General features: G+C 40.1%; 1 protein-coding gene and 1 non-coding gene across 2 annotated transcripts in view; both read left to right on the top strand.

Moving 5' to 3' along the window:
- CCDC158 (coiled-coil domain containing 158) overlaps positions 1-19859 on the top strand; it is a 62607-nt gene that overhangs the window by 16774 nt on the left and 25974 nt on the right. The window contains exons 8-16 of the mRNA XM_052642213.1: positions 2011-2130; positions 3035-3232; positions 4781-5263; positions 7247-7436; positions 9271-9423; positions 11451-11563; positions 14316-14474; positions 15436-15528; positions 16508-16633. Coding sequence (XP_052498173.1) covers positions 2011-2130; positions 3035-3232; positions 4781-5263; positions 7247-7436; positions 9271-9423; positions 11451-11563; positions 14316-14474; positions 15436-15528; positions 16508-16633 — 1635 coding nt within the window. The remainder of the gene's footprint in view (positions 1-2010; positions 2131-3034; positions 3233-4780; positions 5264-7246; positions 7437-9270; positions 9424-11450; positions 11564-14315; positions 14475-15435; positions 15529-16507; positions 16634-19859) is intronic.
- LOC128050154 (U6 spliceosomal RNA) lies at positions 10090-10195 on the top strand. Its single transcript, XR_008199661.1, has one exon. It is a non-coding gene; the product is annotated as a U6 spliceosomal RNA (small nuclear RNA).

The raw sequence follows: 19859 nt of genomic DNA, 5'->3' as shown, positions 1-19859 counted from the left end.
TACACCAGACTAGAAGTCTAAAATGTTCATTTTAGTCATATGAGCAACTTTTAAAATTGAAAGCATTCTTGTTAAATTTAGAGCTCAAATATGGTTCCTTTGAAAATATAGAATTTCAGCTTTATTAATACTGATCTTATGTGGAAAAATATTAGAAGCAGAATTGAAAGGAATTTGAAAGATCATCTATAATACTTTTTTCAAATTATAGATGTGTAATTTAGACTCAAATTACAGACTCAGAGACCTTATGTGACAGAAGCTGGTTCAGAACCAGGCTGTTTGACTCTCAACCAGATCATATTGCCTTTCTGATCACATTTGTCTAACCAAAGTAAGAGCTGATGTTTTTTTCCCTCAGTATTCTTAATGTCTTTACTATGTGTGCTGAGTTAGTCTTTCCTAATAATAGTAGAGCTGAAGAGATTGTTTCAGCTGATAGTACTCATTTGTCTTAGGAAGCTGCTTGTGTCCCTGAGGATGAATTGTTATAGGAGCACAAGAGTGAAAGCACTTTTTTATAGGATTATTAGTATCTATGAGCTCATTTCTATCGGTCACCTGATGTTTTACCTAATTCCTGTGAAATACTTTTTTGTATAAAACATGGAATCGATTACAAAGTCAGTTTTGAAATGTATCCAATGTAAATATTAAAATTTATATTCAAATTCCTGTAGGTTGTGATACTACTCTGTTGGTAAATGTGAAACTGTTTGATAGTCCTGTATTAGTATGCTCTTAAGTCATGTATGTATGTATGTAAATAAAGACATATATATGTATACACACCCATCTATGTATTCATCCTTACCATTTATCAGAGATAGTAGCATATACATGTTTATATGTAATAAAATTAATATACACGTACCAAATTAATAAATGACGATCTTAAATGAACTTAGACCAACTTAAAATAGTATCACAAAATGTAAGGCTTGCTCGTATGTTCTCAAAGAAGATTTAATCACAGTTGCATCCAAACCAGTCAGTAAGTTTTATTCTTGACTGTGGATTTGGAAGCCTACTCAGTAGATGTCTTAGAAGTAAGGAATATGTAGCATTTATGCAGACATGAAAGATTTTTTGTTATTGGAAAGGGGTGATGAAATGTTATTATAGGTATCACATTAAAGGTTAGGTATCACTATAGAACACTCAGTATCAGTAGTTTTTCATTATTTTAATATCTGTGTCTAAGTAATGAGTTTATGTAGCTGTGCTCAATTACAAACTCAGAATCTCCATTGTCAGAGATCTTAACCTCTTAGCCTGCAGCCCCAGGTTAAGAGCTGTAGCGATTCTGTTTACAGCGATGGCCCTTCTGGCATATGTCATAGAAATGCATGGTCACACAGATCTGACAGCTGCCTGTCTGTAAGAGAGAACTACATCTATACAGTTCTTTAAATTAGTATTCTTATCCCACTTGATAGTTAGGAAAAATGAGGATTGTATTATTTTATATATATACATATATTTGAAAATTTGTGTATCCTTTCAAAATAGGGTGACTAACAGTGACGATAACTATAAACTTGTTACCATGCATTGTTTTATAGTCAGTGCCTTTATTTTTGAAACTGATGTTCTGAAACAAAATAGCACTTCTAAGTATAATATAGTTAATTTGTGTGGGCTTTGTAGAATGTTCTTTATGCCACATAAAGCTTCCTTAAATACCAAATTATAGAACTCATTTTCACAGAAGATGGATTTTGAATAGTGTGATGGTGAGAGTGGCATATTACAGACAACGGCTGAATCTCACAGTACCAAGTACTTCATTTTGGTCAGTTTGTCTGGCTGACTTCTACATAGATTTTAAGTTTAGAAAACTGCAAAATACATCACAATTTTGTCTACAAAATACATCACAAAATGAACTCTTATTCTTGCCCCCCAAATGATACCATTGCCCCAAATAATACTGTTTGTTTTCCAAAGACTGTATTTATTTTATATTACTCATTGACGTAGTCAGATTCATTTGTGCTTTCCTTGTAGATAGAAGAGCTGGAGAAGCAGTTAGTTCTTGCAAACTCAGAGCTAACTGAAGCACGGACGGAACGTGATCAGTTCAGTCAGGAATCTGGAAATCTGGATGACCAACTTCAAAAGCTCTTGGTAAGAAGGTGCTCTGAAATATGAATGAGATTAATTCTGGGAAGTTTTACCACCGTATTTCACAAAACTAGTTTCAAATTCCAAATTTTACAACATATCTGTACATTTACACACAACACAGCATCCTGGACACTATTCAAGTTTTACGTGTGAAATATAATATTGTATAAGCACAACTCTTAGGGCTTACAAGTTGGGTGAAGGTAATCTTTGAATAGCCATAGTCTTTCCGTTAGGTACTGTGTTCTGCTAAACTGAAGTAGGGTTGAATGTTCATTTCAAAACCAAACAACATTCAAAACACATACAAATCATGTATAAAGAAAAGTTAAATGCAAAAATTTAGGTAAAAAAATTTTTTTTAGGAAGAAAAGAGGATTCCGATGGTAGTGAAGCAGTTTCTGCCCTCCATTAGGGGTACTACAGGCTGAGAAATTTAGGAAAGGTGATGTTGGTACCCCTTCATGCGATACTTGTTAGAGTTCCTATAGAACAGGATTCTCTCCCCACCAAACCTTACCTCAGGCTACAGGGCCCTCAGCTGCCGGAGTGTCCTTCACAGGCTAACCGGAGCTTGATGAGCACATGCTCAAGGGAGAGCTGACTCTAAACTGCGGGATAATCCTCACTTCTCTCCCTCCTGTTCCATGTTTCCCAGCATCCTCATATCTAATCTGGGCTCTAGTCCATTGAGAGTTACTTGCAATGCTAGAAATTATAAGTCAACAAAATGTTAGTTTTCTAGGAAATCATAGTTCTTTATCTAAAATCGTTAAAAAAGAATCCAATTCCAAGATCAAAGTCTTGTCAAATCACATAGAAACTCCAAAGATGATGTAAGGAGAAAAAGAGTTTGAAAACCAATGTGTAACACGAGGGGGAAGGCTGACGTCCCTTCCTGTAGGCCGACCTACATAAGCGAGAGAAGGAGCTGAGTCTGGAGAAGGAGCAGAACAAGAGGCTGTGGGACCGGGACACGGGCAACAGCATCACCATCGACCACCTGCGGCGGGAACTGGACGACAGGAACATGGAGGTGCAGCGCCTGGAGGCCTTGCTCAAGGCCATGAAGAGCGAGTGTCAGGGCCAGTTGGAGCGGCAGGTGAGACCGGGCCTCCCCGGGGAGAGCTGTGGGCTCTGAGAGCAAGATATGTAAACTGGGTGTTTATTTCTGTGGTTCTGGCCTCTTGTTAAACTTCATCTCACTTTTGTCCATTGTTGAGTAATGAAACTCTCATCCAGTTGCCTTTTCATTTCACCTGGAAATTGGTAACCTAATAATCCTAATAATAGAAAAGCATCAGACCATAGGGAGATCTGGGCTTCATGAGATCTGTGGCTCAGACAGAAAAGAATCTGCCTGCAGTGTGGGAGGCCTGGGTTCGATCCCTGGGTTGGGAAGATCCCCTGGAGGAGGGCATGGCAACCCACTCCAGTATTCTTGCCTGGAGAATCCGCATGGACAGTGGAGCCTGGTGGGCTACGGTTCGTGGGGTTGCAAAGAGACACGACTGAGCAACTAAGCACGTAAGGAGATCTAAGGAAAAGCAAGGTTGAAGGTTTCCAGTAGATTTTTTTGTTTCCCCTTCCCCAGAGAGGCTTTCCCCTCCTTTCCTCCCAAACTGATTAGGAATGATAGATATGCAGGCTGGGTGCACTCCAGTTCAGCACCCCAGGAGTGACATGTGGAGTGCTGTGTGAGCAAAAGTGTACCTTCAAGACAGGAAGGACATAGTTCCAATGCCTGCCATAATTGCCAAAAGAGCTTCCTCAAATGAAAAAGCAAACCAAAGGGGCCAGCCTTGGCCTAGACCCAGGCAAAGTCATCTTCCTAGTCTCTGGTCCAACCCGGGCAGGAGGAAAGCTGCAAGGAGCACCTGGCGGTTAGAATCTTGCGCTGTGCTGTGCTCAGTCGCTCAGTCGTGTCTGACTCTTGCGACCCCATGGACTGTAGCCCACCAGGCTTCTCTGTCCATGGGATTCTCCAGGCAAAAATACTAGAGTGGGTTGCCATGCCCTCCTCCAGGGGATCGCCCCAACCCAGAGACTGAACCCAGGTCTCCCACATTGTGGGCAGATTCTTTACCATCTAAGCCACCAGGGAAGCTGAAGAGTACTAGAGTGGGTTGCCAATCCCTTTTCCAGGGGATCTTCCCAAAACAGGAATCAAACCAGGGTCTCCTGCATTGCAGACAGATTCTTTACTGTGTGAGCCACCAGGGAAGCCCAATTAGAATCTTACTCTTTTTCAAACAAGGACCAGAGAATGTGAATGTACATTGGATAAAAGCCATCATTCACTTTTCCCTCAAAGGTGGAATTAAGGAAGAGGGAAACAAAGGATAGCTGTCTTCACTCTTACCCGCTTTCCACTGTTGCCAGTGTCGTCCTAATATAAATTGGTGTGGAAAACTTGCCGAGCTCGTCCCCACCCTACAACACCATTCTGGATGAGCATTGTTATTTAATTAAGGCCTCTCCACCTTGATCTAATTAACACAAGTTAGTCTGCTGTCTGTATGAAGTTCTGAGAGCAAAACGATTGAGGTACTGTCATATTCATGATTTCATCTTCTTGAGCTAACTTGTCAGATCTCTTGAGACCTCTCCCTTTCTGCCTAAATCCATGCAATTCTTCTTTAACAATCAGATGGCAGCCATTCAGGGAAAGAATGAAAGTCTAGAAAAAGTGTCCTCCTTGACTGCTCAGCTTGAATCCACCAAAGAGATGCTCCGCAAAGTGGTGGAAGAGTTGACAGCCAAGAAGATGACCCTGGAGAGCTCGGAGAGGACCGTGTCGGACCTGACCGCTTCCCTCCAAGAAAAGGAGAGAGCCATCGAGGCCACCAACTCAGAAATCACGAAGCTGCGCTCCCGGGTGGACTTGAAGTTGCAGGAGCTGCAGCACCTGAAGAATGAAGGGGATCACCTCCGAAACGTGCAGACAGAGTGCGAGGCCCTCCGGCTGCAGATGGCAGAGAAGGACAGAGTGATCGAGATCCTGCGCCAGCAGATCGAGAACATGACACAGCTGGTGGGCCAGCAGGGGCGCACGGCCGGCGCTATGCAAGTGGAGAAAGCTCAGCTGGAGAAGGAGATCAGTGACAGGAGGCTGGAGCTACAGGAAGTCAAGGTCTGTAGAGTGTTTTGGTGGTTTAGCTTCTGAAATCATCTCTTTTCTCCCGTAAGTCTGACCTAATTGACCAGAAGTAGGTTCTGTAAAGATAGTTGTAGACACTCCGAAATCGTTTGCAAGTGTTTTTGTCAGTGTGCATGTGTGCTTTTATGAGGAAGTTCCCACACTTTTCTTAAATTCCACAAGGAGAGGCCCCCAAATGGTTCAGAAGTGCTGATACAAAAGAGAAAAATCAGAAAATCCAGCTTCTTTACGCAGTCTGTCGTGATCCCGTAGTTTGAGAAAGCATTTTGTCCCCCTTCAGACAGACCTAACTTTGAGCCCCGTCTCGCCGCTCAGTAGCTGTAAAGCACTGGACTGTGTGCTGAATGTTGGCTTCTATGTCTGTAAACCAGAATGCAAAACAAAACACCCCCGAATCTTATTGGGTTATTTGAGGCTTAAATGAGAAAGTGTAAATCAAGGATTTAGCTTGGTTCCTGGTCTGTGGAAGACGTTTAGAAAATATTAGTTCCCTTCCCCCATTCCACTCTCCACCTGAGCTTTACCATACTGCGTTTGTACCTGTTACAGCCTGGGTCACATTCTATATTGCACTGTGTATGCGCACGTGCGTGTGTGTGTGGGGGTGGGTGGGTATGTGGTGTGTGCGTGTGTGTGTGTAAATAGCAGTTTCTCCTCTTCCCTGTAAGACTGAAGACTTCTTCAAGCAGGGCACACATCTTCATCTTTGTACCCCTGCCCCTGACTTTGTGCCATGTACCCAGAAGGTGCTCAGTAAGTGTTTATCAGAATTTAAAACTATTGAATGAATTTTTAAAAATTCAGTTTCCCAAGCTTTATATTACTTTTATCTGCCATGGTAACTAGTAGGAAACAAATCACGTATAATTAATTTTTTCTTTTGGTTTTGTTGGAATATAATTGACATACAATACTGTTTGAGTTTAAGGGATACAGCATAATGGCTTAATTTACACATATTGTGCAATGATTACAACAATAAGTTAACATCTATCATCTCATATAGATTTAAAAAAACAATATTTTTCCCTTATGATGATTTATGACAAAGAAAGAATCTAAAAATCAGCAAAGGGGAAAATCCACCCAAAGGAAACCGGGCATAAGGTTCCTCTCCTGCAGTCGGGCACAAGATGCTTAACCCCGCCAGCAATATGTTGTGACAACATGTGTCAGATGTTGCCAACCCAGGGGGGGTTCATCAGAGGCTCAGTGGGCAGAGTTTTTATACTGGGAGCTGATCGTATAGGCTGCCTTTACCAGGGAGGGGAATACAGTCTTCTGAAAGGAAAGCAAGGGTCCAGTGTAAATTGTTTCACTTGAAGAACAGTTTTTAGGCAGAGCGGGTTAGACTGATGGGACCCCCTCCCCAAATCCAAGTTTTCAGTACCGCCAACAGCCACCCTGACTAGAAGCTTTCATCGGGGCAGTGGTCAGGCTCTCTTCCACACACCACCTTAGCTCCAGTAGCAGCCCCCTCCCTATGTTCATTCTTTACCCTGTCACCTTTTCAGTTCTTTTCCCGTCATCAATGTCATCTGGTTATTCAATAGTTGTTGCGGTCTGTCTCCTCTCACGAGAATGTAAAAGCCCCATGAGGACAGGGACATTGTTTGCTGCGATACACGGTCAGGGCAGGGGGAGCCGGGTCGGGGAGGGGCCGTGGGGGTAAAACCCGAGTAGGTGCTCACCTGGGGCCTCACCTGCACACCGTCCTCAACGTGTAAAATGGAGTCTCGCACAGTTAGGTGCCCGGTACATTTTTGTTGTTGTTTTTTAAATGAATGAATATATAGAACAGGAATAATGAAGGGCTGTAGCCAGTATTACTGGGAATTGGTATCTGTGGTTAAAAGAAAGGTAAAATACTCCTTTTGTTTTCCCACTTCTTATTGCTGCTTTATATTTTATTTTCTTATTTCTTGCTCTGTCCTTTGTATTTATCCCTACATTTAGATTTTGAAAGATAAAAAAGATGCAAAGGTACGGGAGCTTGAAGCCAGAGTGAGTGACCTGGAATTGGAAAAGGTGAAGCTGGTGAACGCAGGCTCCGAGAGGCTCCGTGCAGTGAAAGACATCAAGCAAGAGAGAGACCATTTATTAAGTGAGGTGAAAGCTAGTAGGAATGAGTTAAACAGCCTTACCGGTACGTGACTCCAGTTCAAACTCTGCTGAAAATAGGAGTGCTGTCAGTGGCGTTCCACGAGGATACTAGGACTGTTGTGACAGAATGGGCCCTCATCCAGTGATACAGACATGGATAATTATGCTGTCCCTGCACACACATCTCATCACCCAAAACCCTGACACTTCCCCATGAAGTGCTCCCAGAGTGTGCACTCATTAACCATTAACTTTAGTCAGCCCTCAGTGTCCATGAAATTCTGCACTGTGTTTCCAAGGGGAGAGTGAGAGAAGTGGAAACCTCGAGTCCTCTGAGTCAGATAGCTTGATTAGAGGTGTAATAATGAAGCCACACATGTAAATAGACTTATGCAAATTTCTTGGACAATTCCAAGGCTTTAAATTTTAAGGTGAAAATACCCTCAGTTCACTGTTAGTATGGTGCAGGTGATATCTACTTCACACGCATACACACATACACGCACATGCGTATGTCAGTGATTGCTGAGCATTTACTATGCCAGATGCTGAGACAGGCCCTGGGAACAACAGTGAGGCTCCACGTTAGTTGGAAGCCAGACCTGTGTAGAATGTATCATGTGCGGTGGATGAAGCACAGTGGCTGGGTGGTGGGTAGAGATGCGGGAGAGGGAGGGAATCAGGCTCCTGTCGCAGGTGACATCTGGGTTCGATGGAGGAATAGGAATTTGGCAGGTGGAAACGAGGTAGAAGGGCAGTCCAGGTGGAAAGAACATTATGGGCAAAAGCAGGAAGGCATGAAGTAACACAGTGCAACCTCAGAAACACTTATGGGAGTAGAGGTACAAAGGCACAAGAACTAAGAAATGAGGCAGAATGGATAGGCAGAGCCAGACAGTGTGGAGCCGGCAAAAGATACCGAGTAAGAGATTGTTGTCACCAAATTTACATTTTAGAAGGACAGAGTTAGCAGTTAAGAAGAGAAAGGCAAGCCTAAAGGAACAGAGGCCAGCCAGCTAAGGAGAAGTTTGCAGTGGTCCCAGGGAGAGGCGATGAGAACATGAACTGAGGCAGTATAATGAGGATGAGAGGAGAGGGAAGACTTAGGCAAGGTTTTGGAGATTGAGTCACCAGTAAATGATCAGAGCAGTTGTGTGTGTGCTTCTGATTTTAAATTTGTAGTATTGGGAGAACAATGATACCAACATCTGAGAAAATGAAATCAAGAGGGGTTAACTTCCAGGCAGGAGGGTGAGGCAATCAGTGTGAGACCATTCGTCTGCGGGCACCAGGGCATCCACATGAAAGTATCCGGAGAGACGGGGTTAGATCTCAGCAGAGAGGTCTTGACTCTGCTGGTTCCCTTTATAAGTAAATCTATCTATCATATATAAATAGGCAAGTGTAAATAAATGGATAGTTGAATGTGTGTGTGTGTTCTTGTGTATGAATGATGAATGCCAGGTATTTTGATAGTTACTGGAGATAAAAAATCAGGTAAAACACGTGGCAGTGTCGGGTTACTTACCGAGTCATGGAGATCCATCTGCCTACAAATGGTGGCCAAATCTGTTGTGGTGGGTATGATTATCCAAGAAGGTTAAAGAGGAAATAGATGTGAGCCAATTACACACTGGCTGGAAGAAAAGCAATGAATAATAAGAGTAAAAGAGGGCGACCCACCCGAGCAGATTAAAAAGAGTTAGATCCCTGAAAATGTGTGTGTACATCTCATTTCTGTAACAAATGATGATGTAACTGAGTGGGGTCTCTTTCAGCTCCAGAATTCTGTGATCATTAATTACAAATAAAATAAGCTTTATAACAATGAAGTAGAAAAAAATTAACCAACTATTATTGCTTATCATGTTGTACAGAGGACTATGAAGTCTTAAAAAGGAACTTTCGAAACAAAAGTGAAGAAATGGAAACTACTACAAATAAGCTGAAAATGCAATTAAAATCTGCACAGTCTGAGCTGGAGCAAACAAGAAATACTTTAAAGTCAATGGAAGGATCTGATGGTCATGGTATGCTTCAGAAGACCTTTTCCTTTTGTTTTTAATTCCCTTGGTATAGATTTAATAAAACACAAACTGGATTCATTGCCTTCCACTTCTTCACAGTGAAGCATGGTGTGAGAGACATACAACAGTAGATATCACTGATGGTTGTTATATGGCTGTTATAATTCCCAGTGTTTTTGAAGGAAATTGACATTTGCTTAATTTATTCCTTAAGTATCTGAATCTTTCTTTTTCTTTAGCTATTTCAATAATTTCTAACAAACCTCAATGTCCATAAATGCCAAGTAATTGTTTTTGAGGAAGTGTTGATATAAATACAGATCACCAATAATTTTCATTCATCAGCCTATTTTTCACATGTTTACTGTCTTCATAAACTGTGTGCCTATGGCTATTTGTCCATTCCTGACTCCTCCGCTGAGTTGAAGATGGGAGGGTGCCCTGGGAGTTGACCTGCTAGGATGAGGGGTCCCTTCTCACCACTTTACACCTGTTCCCTTTTCACCTTGCTGCCCATATTAATTCAGAGGGAAGGTTAGTTGCTGTTTAAATCATATTATTCCTATCATTGTTAGTATGGCTGTGTTAGCTGACTATAAGAATAAAGATTTAACTAAAGACTACATTTTCTATTTCTCAATATTCTTTCATGTCAAAAGATTTATGTTTGTGCTCACTTCAACAGCACATATACCAAAATTGGAATGATACTGAAAAGATTACCATGGCCCTTGCCCAAAGATGGCACAGAAATTCTTGAAGGGTCCACATTTGTGCAGTCCTCCGAGATTCAGCTCTGTCTTTGCTGGTAAACATAAAATGGTGGGGCGTGGAGAGCTCACTCCAGAGGCCCATCTGGGGTCTGTTCCCGCCTCCCCATCCACTAGACAGTCTCCTCCTCATGTGCTCCAGGCCTCTCCACAACGCCCCCAGTCCCATTACAGTTGTTAAATTAACTAGGTAACCCTGAATTCACTCTCGAAATAGGATCACCTTAAAATAAAGAATTTATTAAGAAAATTTCCTTTGAAGGCCAAGCATGATGCATTTAATCAGACCAGAATTCTTCAGAGTGGTGAGCAAATGATAGCAGACTTTTGCTCTATTCACAAACCAATGAACTGTGCCTGTATTAACCCTGGTCTGGACACTTTAGCTGTAGGAACTATATCTTGTTAGCAAGAAGTCAGACCTTTTATCCTCCAATAGTTTGTTTTTAAAGAATGCCACATTTTCTTTTTCTTTTTAACCTCTAAGCTGGACCTAACTCAAAAGCAGTGGCATTTTCAAACCTCTTTTCTCAGCTGGTTCTAAGAAACAACATAGGATCTTTGAATTTCCAAACAGTGGTGAGCTTTACTTATCTTTTCAGTGGCCTGCCATGTCTTAAGTCTTCAGTGCCTTGCCTCCTGTCTAGAACATTCTCATCCTGTCACCAGTTTCAGTAAAATAATCACATATATGCTTATGTGGCCAGTTTGACTTTTGAAACAATAGTGAGTTCTGAGTACATGGCAATACCCATGACAATGGAAATGGAATGGTTTGTGTTATCACTGGGATCTTTTAAAAGATCGATAATAGTAGATGTCTTGTGTGGTATTTTATATATGAGTTTCTAGAAAGTTATTTTAGTGAAAATTCTAGTTACATTTTTTGTTGTATGACTATATATTTTGTGTATATATTTCCTATATGTGTAAGTATGAATTTGGTCAGTATTATTTATTACCATTGAGATATGGCAAATTACGATGGCCAATGAAGTTATTTCTAGGAATCACAAAACATCAGCATTTATATATGTTTCTCAGCTCAAAACCCCTGAGTAATTGCTGAAAATTGTTATATCCCAATATTGTGAAATCTGAAAACATCTTTTGTGAAAACTTTCTTGAGATGATCCAGGTGCCTTAGAGGAATCTTACACATTTTCATGGTGTTTGAACATAAAATTATAGTCACCTCTCAAAATTTAGAAACTTTAAAAACTAAGACACAGTTTAGTTCTTTTTTTTTTTTTTTCCCAGCTATGAAAGTGGCAATGGGGATGCAAAAACAAATTACAGCTAAAAGAGGTCAGATAGATGCCCTTCAGAGCAAGATACAATTTTTGGAAGAGGCAATGACAAATGCGAACAAGGTGAGTGCCTGTGCTTGGAGTGGGGGAGGCCAGCGTGTTTACCCGTTAGTGAGCTGCAGCACAGAGTGAGGCACACAGAGATGCAAAGTTCAGTGGGGACAGGGCCGGAGGCCACTCCTAACAGAGCGTGCGGAGAAGGTTCCCACAGGAACATCTGAGCAGGACCTGGAGAGAGCTATTGTTTGTTGTTTGTTTTTTTTAATGACTACTCTGGAATGAATTTTATTTTCTTTTATGATTTTCTTCCTTGGTCTTCTTTTGTTATTTTTTACATGTGTCTATTCTTTTTCAAATTCTTTTCCATTGAGATTATTACATAATATTGAGCAGCATTCACTGTGTGTAGAGTAGGTCTTTGTTGGTTGTCTATTTTAAATGTATCAGTGAGACCAAACATATGGATTCCAAGGGGGAGGGGTGGGGTGGGAAGAATCAGAAGCTTGGGATTGACATATATACGCTTTTGATACTAGGCATAAAGTAGGTAACTACTGAGCACATCCTGTAGCGCACAGGGAACTCGACTCAGTGCTGTGTGGTGACCCAAATGGGAAGGAAAGCTAAAAAAGAGGGGATGTGTGGATACATATGGCTGATTCACTTTGCTGTGCAGCAGAGCCTAACACAACACTGCAAAGCAACTCTACTCCAATAGAAATTAATCTAAAAAGAAAGAAAAGAGAAAGTAGTATGTATATTCGATCTCAAATTTCCAATCTATCCCTCCCCCCAACCCTTCCCACCAGTAACCATAAATTCGTTCTCTATGTCTGTGAGTCTGTTTCTGTTTTGCAGATAATTTCATTTGTATCGTTTTTTTAGAATCCGCATGTAAGTGATCTCATACTACCTTTGTTTTTCTCTGTCTGACTTAACTTCACTTAGTATGATTATCTCCAGGTCCATCCATGTTTTACCAGTTTCCACTCCCACTAAGAATGTAGGTGGGTTCCCTTTTTTCCACACCTTCTAAGGCATTTATTGTTTGTGGATTTTTTTGATGATGGCCGTTCGGCTGGTGTGAGGTGTTACCTCGTCATAGTTTTGATTTGCATTTCTCTGTTAATTAGATGTTGAACATCTTTTCATGTGCCTCTTGCCACCTGTATGTCCTCTCTGGAGAGAAGTCTGTTTAGGTCTTCTGCCCATTTTTTGGATTGGATTGTTTCTTTTTATGATATTAAGCCACATGGGCTGTTTGTACATTTTTGAGACTAATCTTTTGTCAACTGCATCATTTGCAAATATTTTCTTCCGTTCCGTGGGTTGTTTTTTCACTTTGTTTATGACTTCCTTTGCTGTGCAAAAACTTTTGGGTTTAATTAGGTCCCATTCATTTAATTCCATTGGAGTTTTGATTTGTTTTAATTTCCATTACTCTGGGAGATAGATGGAAAAGGATATTGCTGTAATTTATGTCAGAGTGTTCTGCTGATGTTTTATAGTGTCCGGTCTTACATTTAGGTCCTTAACCCATTCTGAGTGTATTTTTATGTGTGCTGTTAAAGTGTTCCGGTTTCATTTTCTTACATGTAGCTGTCCAAGAGCTAGTATTTTAACTGCAAGAAGATACTCATGGTAGAGACAGAGTGATTATAAGCAGAGCATATTCAGTTCCACTCTAATATGACAACGGTGTTCCTAAAATCATGCTATACAAAATTGTGCAACAAAAACCCACCACGGGACTTGTGGGAGTAGTGGGATTAGGAGCATGACACAGACGAGCTTCATCAGTGACAAAAAAAATAGGAACCCAGTGAAAATGGTAGCACAGTTTGGCACGTTAAATGTTGAAGAGACACATAAATACGACAATTAGGATGGCCCTTTATCTTAAAAATGACCTGAAGTTTGCTTGTGAACATGTGCATTGAAGAACTGCAGTGTGCTAGTTGTTAAGAAGGGGTAGAAGGTAGGTTTTTCTGTGACATAGGATGTGGCTCGTTAACACAAGGTAAACGGAGGGAGCTAATTGTTTGAAGAGTGTATGTTTGTGTTTTGTATTTCTGAGCAACTCTCCTTAGCTGGGTGCAGTTTTCTGCACTGACCTAGTATTTCTCATAGATGAAACCATGCATTAATAGAGGTGAAATCTGTGTTGTGCTCAAATATTCCCTGAAACGTCAGTCAGGGAATAGTCAGTCTTTGGAACAGACTTGCACTTTCAGAAGGAGAGTTACAATAGAACTGACCATAATGCCAATGAGAAGGGAAACAGCAGACGCAGAAAATGAGGGCAACTCAAGCAGCTGCTTTTCCCCTTCCCAGAGTGCTGAAATGCTTTTTTAGAATGAGGCTAAACACTGACAGATATGCATATACATTTGTTATACCTCTCACCGGTCTTTCCTGGTAGCTCAGCAGTAAAGAGTTTGCCTGCAGTGTAGGAGACCCCAGATATGTGGGTTCAATCCCTGTGTCAGGAAGATCCTGGGAGAAGGAAATGGCAACCCACTCCAGTATTCTTGCTTGGGAAAATCCCACGGTCAGAGGAGCCTGGTGGGCTACAGTCCATGGGGTCACAAAGAGTCAGGCATGACTAAGCAACTGAACGCACACACACTCATTACATGGACTTATTTGCTGTGTCTTTGTTATTTCCCACTTTTTTTCTCCCCTCCTGCCTTAAGTTCCAAATAGGCAAATAATGAGTAAAATGAACAAATCTAGGATAAGAGAAATGATATGTATGTGTTTCAGCATCTACATCACTATATCATTTCTGATATTTGCTCCTGTATAATTGTAGGAAAAACATTTTCTAAAAGAAGAGAAGACGAAATTAAGCCAGGAATTGAGTACTGTTGCAACAGAGAAAAACAAGATGGCTGGAGAACTAGAAGTCCTGCGATCTCAGGAGCGCCGATTGAAAGAAAAGGTTGCTAATATGGAAGTTGCTCTCGATAAGGTGGTTATTAACTAAATATATACAGTAGTTAACAACTAAACAGGAAAGCTCCATGTTGATAGACACCAAATCTGTCAAATTGGATTGTGTCCCAGTCACCTCGCACAGGAAGAACTATATATCCTGTAGAGAAGGCTGAGCTTTAAGAACAAATCATGATGCATACTTTTTACAAAATTATGGTGTGTTTTTTTTTTTTTGCTTACATGAACATAAGAGCAGTAATGCAAGATGTGAGATGCTTCTGGTATCCTTTGTGGCCTGAATAATTTAAAATACCACCAGTCTAATTTACCTTCAAAGAAGGACTTCAATACTTGGTAGAATACAGCCTGTTAATAATATCAATAAAAAGACGAAGTAATGCTAATGTGTGGCACTTTGTGGAGTTCAGAAAGTGCAGGTAGAGAATGCAGCTTAATGACTGTGAAGATCAGTGATGACACTACTTTTGTCCTTGCCATATATTGTAGAGGAGGACTCTCTCTTTGTGTCACCTGGAAACTCTGGAAACCTGAAAATACTATATACCCAAACCAGTCCTTGCTTCTTAAGACATCAGAGCCTCCGTGGTGACAGAACATGGTCTATGTTCCCACCTATGCAAACTTAGGACTTAGAATATGATATATGGGCGCAATGAATTTCAGTTGTGGTTATCTTTATGCAGATATTTTTACCATTGCTAAAGCTGTTTGCTCATTTCATCCTTAGTTCATTCATTCTTTTGCGTATCCTTCACCTACTAAACGCCATATAGATGCTGGGGCTACAAAGACGTGACCTCCAATAACTCTCAGTTTTCTGAATAAAACAGATAAGTAAATAGATAAATGTAATACACTATGCTAGGAATGGGGGGAAGTTTCCTTGAAGAGATGGCGACTCGGCACATATACGTTAATAAAATAAAATTGCACAAAGAATGGAAGATAAACCACATGTGGTTGCTTGATTGTAGGCATCTTTGCAGTTTGCAGAATGTCAAGATATAATACAGCGTCAGGAACAAGAATCTGTGCGCCTAAAACTTCAACACACGTTGGATGTAAAAGTAAGGTCTTTTGTTTTCATTAAATAGCAATTTAAGCAAAACTTAAGCCTTGGTCTTGGCCTTTTGGCTAAGATCAAGTGGTGGCTCAGACGGAAAGCGTCTGTCTACAATGTGGGAGACCTGGGTTCGATCCCTGGGTCGGGAAGTTCTCTGGAGAAGGAAATGGCAACCCACTCCAGTACTCTTGCCTAGAAAATCCCACGGACGGAGGAGCCTGGTGTCCATGGTGTCGCAAAGAGTTGGACACGACTGAGCGACTTCACTTCACTGATATACTTTTAGGTTTTCTTCATGTATCTTAGATGCTTTCAAGTGTACTTTTAACATTATCTGATATTAACAATTACAAACTCTTTACATTGTACCTACTGTACTGGTCCTTTTCCTATATAGTAACACGTTGAAGCACCATGCTTTATGTTAGGTTTATATTGCGTGAAGGAAACACAGAAGTACTTACCTTGGGGAACCAGAGGTTTGCATACAGGAGGAGGTCAAACATGTTTGACTTGTTTGGAGAATAGCAAAAATGAGGTAATTTGCATGACAAATCAGGTGTGCTTTAAAAATAGGACATTTTCCACCGAAATATATTTGTTTTTTGAATATACTTTAAAAGTGCAGCCATACTTCAAAGTCACAGTACTGGATACCTTGCCATAGCTGGAGAGGAATCTTCTCAGTAGTATGTCAGAACTGGTGTGGAGTGTTTGGCCAAGTTAAAACCAATGTAGTAGCCTCTGATTGGAGATGCTGCTTCCCACCTGGAATGCTTACATCATTCACAAGTGTGAAGGCCTCTTGCTAAGCCCAACATTAGTCCCCAAAGAATAACATGCATCTTGCTTAATACTTTGGCTTCAAACTTTGTAGAGGTTCAACATGTAAGACTGAAATTTATTTGCAAAAATACATTTTGATTTCACAATTCCAGCTGTAGGTTGACAGTTATTTTGCTCACATGTATACTGTCTTCCAGGAACTGCAGGGCCCTGGATACACCTCAAATTCTACTGTGAAGCCACGCCTTCTACAGCCATCGTCTGCTGCTCGCTGTCATTCCAACGTGCCATCTTCCCAGTCTACAGCCAGCTTCCTGTCTCATGTGAGTCACTTGTCTTATAGTTTGTGATGCAAATGGCATAATAGGTAAATAATTTTAAGTTGAGAAGAATTTCATTTAAAAAATAAGCCTATAGTTATGACATTTTCAGTTTTTAGAATTTAAATTTATACCCACCAGGTGAACAGAAAGGTTTTTCTTTCTTGTTTGGCATTTTCTCTGGGAAAAAACAAAACATGAAATACTCAGTGATATTAATGTAAACAATAATTATTAAAGTAAATTATTTAGTAACCTGTATTGATATTTTTCTATCATAAGCATTCAGTGTGCAAAGCCAATGTTGAGATGGCTAAAATAAGCATCACTTCAAATGCCAAAGGCAAATTATTTGTATTATAGTACTCTACTAAGATGAAAATGATTTGCTGTATATTGTCTCTTCATGACCTATATGTGGACTTATTTATAATCATAAAGATTCTATTAATATTAAAATTGTTACTCTCTTTAGCTAAAATATTAGAGAGTTTGAAATTCTTTTAGTTTAACCTTTTGTACTATTAAAGCTTAGGAAAAAATGTGCAGAGTATAAAATTCAGATTTTCTCTCCTCTGAAGTTATATGTATTTATCGTACCACTAATCCCTTGCAACCAGTATTCAGCTCCATATCTAAAGAAATGAGACATATTTCATAAATCACTCCTGAAAATCCATTTCATTAGTTAATAGTCCTATTGTGTGTATAGCAACAAGGTCACTGGTAGCCTACCAGTTATTCTGCCTGTGCCTTGAATATAAAACATGCCCTGCAGAATGAACAAGTTGAAATGGACTCCTTTCACGTACGCGAGGTATATATGACTGATAAGCTGTCACACAATAACATTCTGTCAAACAAAAGAACATTATTAATGGTGGTGGTGGTGGTTGGTGGTTTAGTCACTAAGTCGTGTCCACCTCTTGTGACCCCGTGGACTGTAGCCTGCCAGGCTCCTCTGTCCATGGGACTCTTCCAGGCAAGAATATCAGAGTGGGTTGCCATTTCCTTCTCCAGGGGATCTTCCCAACTCAGGATTCAAACCGGGGTCTCCTTTGCAGGCAGATTCTTTACCAACTGAGCTACGAGGGAAGCCAGTATTATTAATATTAGAAGTTAAACATGGTTCTCTCTGGAGACTGGAAATTGGAGGTGGGCAGAGGAAGGGAAGAAAATTGCTGCTTTTTAAGTCTCATAAATCATTTTACTTTTAAAACTATATGCATGTTACATTAATAAAAATTAAATTAAACCCATCTCTCCATGAACTTAACAACAAACAAAGAACAACAACAAAGCATATTTGACCAGGAGTCACTGGGACTTAAGATGTGTCTCTAACTTCTTTGTGTGACCTTGGAAATTGAGTTAAATAATACTGTGCCTTTTCATCTCTAATGAGGAGTCTGGACTATGGATCATCTCTAGGGTTTTCTAGAAGATCAGCTCTAAATTTTCATGGACTTTTCATTACCCAAAAGCCTAGTAAGATTACCTAAAGAGCTTAGTAAGATAGGCTCTTTAATACATAGACTATGCTGCTGCTAAGTCGCTTCAGTCGTGTCCGACTCTGTGCAACCCCATAGACGGCAGCCCACCAGGCTTCTCCGTCCCTGGGATTCTCCAGGCAAGAACACTGGAGTGGGTTGCCATTTCCTTCTCCAATGCATAAAAGTGAAAAGTGAAAGTCAAGTCGCTGAGTCGTATTCGCATTCGACTCTTCGCGACCCCATGGACTGTAGCCTACTAGGCTCCTCCATCCATGGGAATTTCCAGGCAAGAGTACTGGAGTGGAATGCCATCACCTTCTCCGACATAGACTATACTTGATTATAAAGAATCTCATCTATCACTGAAAAAGTACTAGTCATGAGTCTGTTAAATTAAAAACTTGAGTTATAATTCTAACAGCAATAATGAAGTGTATTTTCTGAATAGATTGTTAAGCCTGTTTTATACAATTAACTTCTTCCCTTAAAAATGTTATTACAAATATGTTTATTATGTAATTTTACACATTAAATATAATATACATTCTTTGTTCTATTCACTGATGTGTTCTGAGTACCTAGAAAAGTATCTAGCATGTGGTAGATATGTAGTACATATTTGTCTAACAGATGAATGAATTCTTTGTACTGATACAATATTGGGTACAGGTTTTCATTGTTTCTACTGACAAGTCAGGTTTAAGTCTTACTGTTGCTTTTTTGAAGGTAATTTTTTTCTCTAACCATTGTGAAGATTTTGGTTTAAGCAGTTTGACTGTGATGTGCCTATCTGTATTCTTCTTTATATCTCTTGTGGGTCACTGATCTCCCTGGATGTGTGGATTGATATCTTTCATTGATTTGGAGAAATTTGTATCTTTTATATTTTTGATTATTTTTTTCTGCTCCATTCTCTTGTTTCCTTCTGAAACTTGTACTATTAAATAACTTTACTTTTTTAATTGCTATGTTATAGCTCCATTGTTTGAATCCCCTGTGGAACTGTAACCATTGTTTCTCTTGATTTCTAGTCATATTTTTGTCTGGTCTTTTTGCTTTCTTTTTTTCAAGACTTTATTTTTTAGAGCAGTTTTAGATTCACACCAAAATTGAAAGGAGGATACAGAGATTGCTGATATACTTCTTGCCCCCACACATGCACAGCCTCCCTGTTATCAGCATCATTCACTGTAATGATACATGTGTTATCAAGGATTAATCTACATAGACACATCATAATCACCCCAAATTCATGGTTTACCTTGGGGTTTATTCTTGGTGTGGTACATTCTATGGATTTGTACCAGTGTTTATAAATGTGTCATTACTGATATATATCCATTATTATCATTTACAGCATTTTCACTTTCCTATCCTAAAATTGTCTATGCTCTGCCTACTGATCCTTATCCTCCTTCCACCCCTGGCAACCACTGATCTTTTATTGTCTCCTAGTTTTACCTTTTCCAGAATGCCACTGAGTTGGAATCATACCATATCTTGTTTTCTCAAATTGGCTTCTTTCACTTAAGCAGTGTGCATTTAAGCTTCCTCCATGTCTCTTCATATAGTCATTTATTTTTAGCATGGGATGGTAATTGATTGCACCACAGTTTGTCTGTTCATCTACTGGAAGGTACTGGGGTTGCTTCCAAGGTTTGGTAATTATTAATAGAACTCCTGTCAACATCCACGTGCAGTTTTTTTGTGTACATATGTTTTAAACTTCAGTGGGC

The sequence above is a fragment of the Budorcas taxicolor genome, chromosome 6 (assembly GCF_023091745.1).
Source record: "Budorcas taxicolor isolate Tak-1 chromosome 6, Takin1.1, whole genome shotgun sequence".
In the NCBI taxonomy this organism is placed as follows: domain Eukaryota; kingdom Metazoa; phylum Chordata; class Mammalia; order Artiodactyla; family Bovidae; genus Budorcas; species Budorcas taxicolor.
The sequence above is the reverse complement of the archived record's forward strand: the minus strand, read 5'-3'. Positions and strand labels throughout refer to the sequence as shown.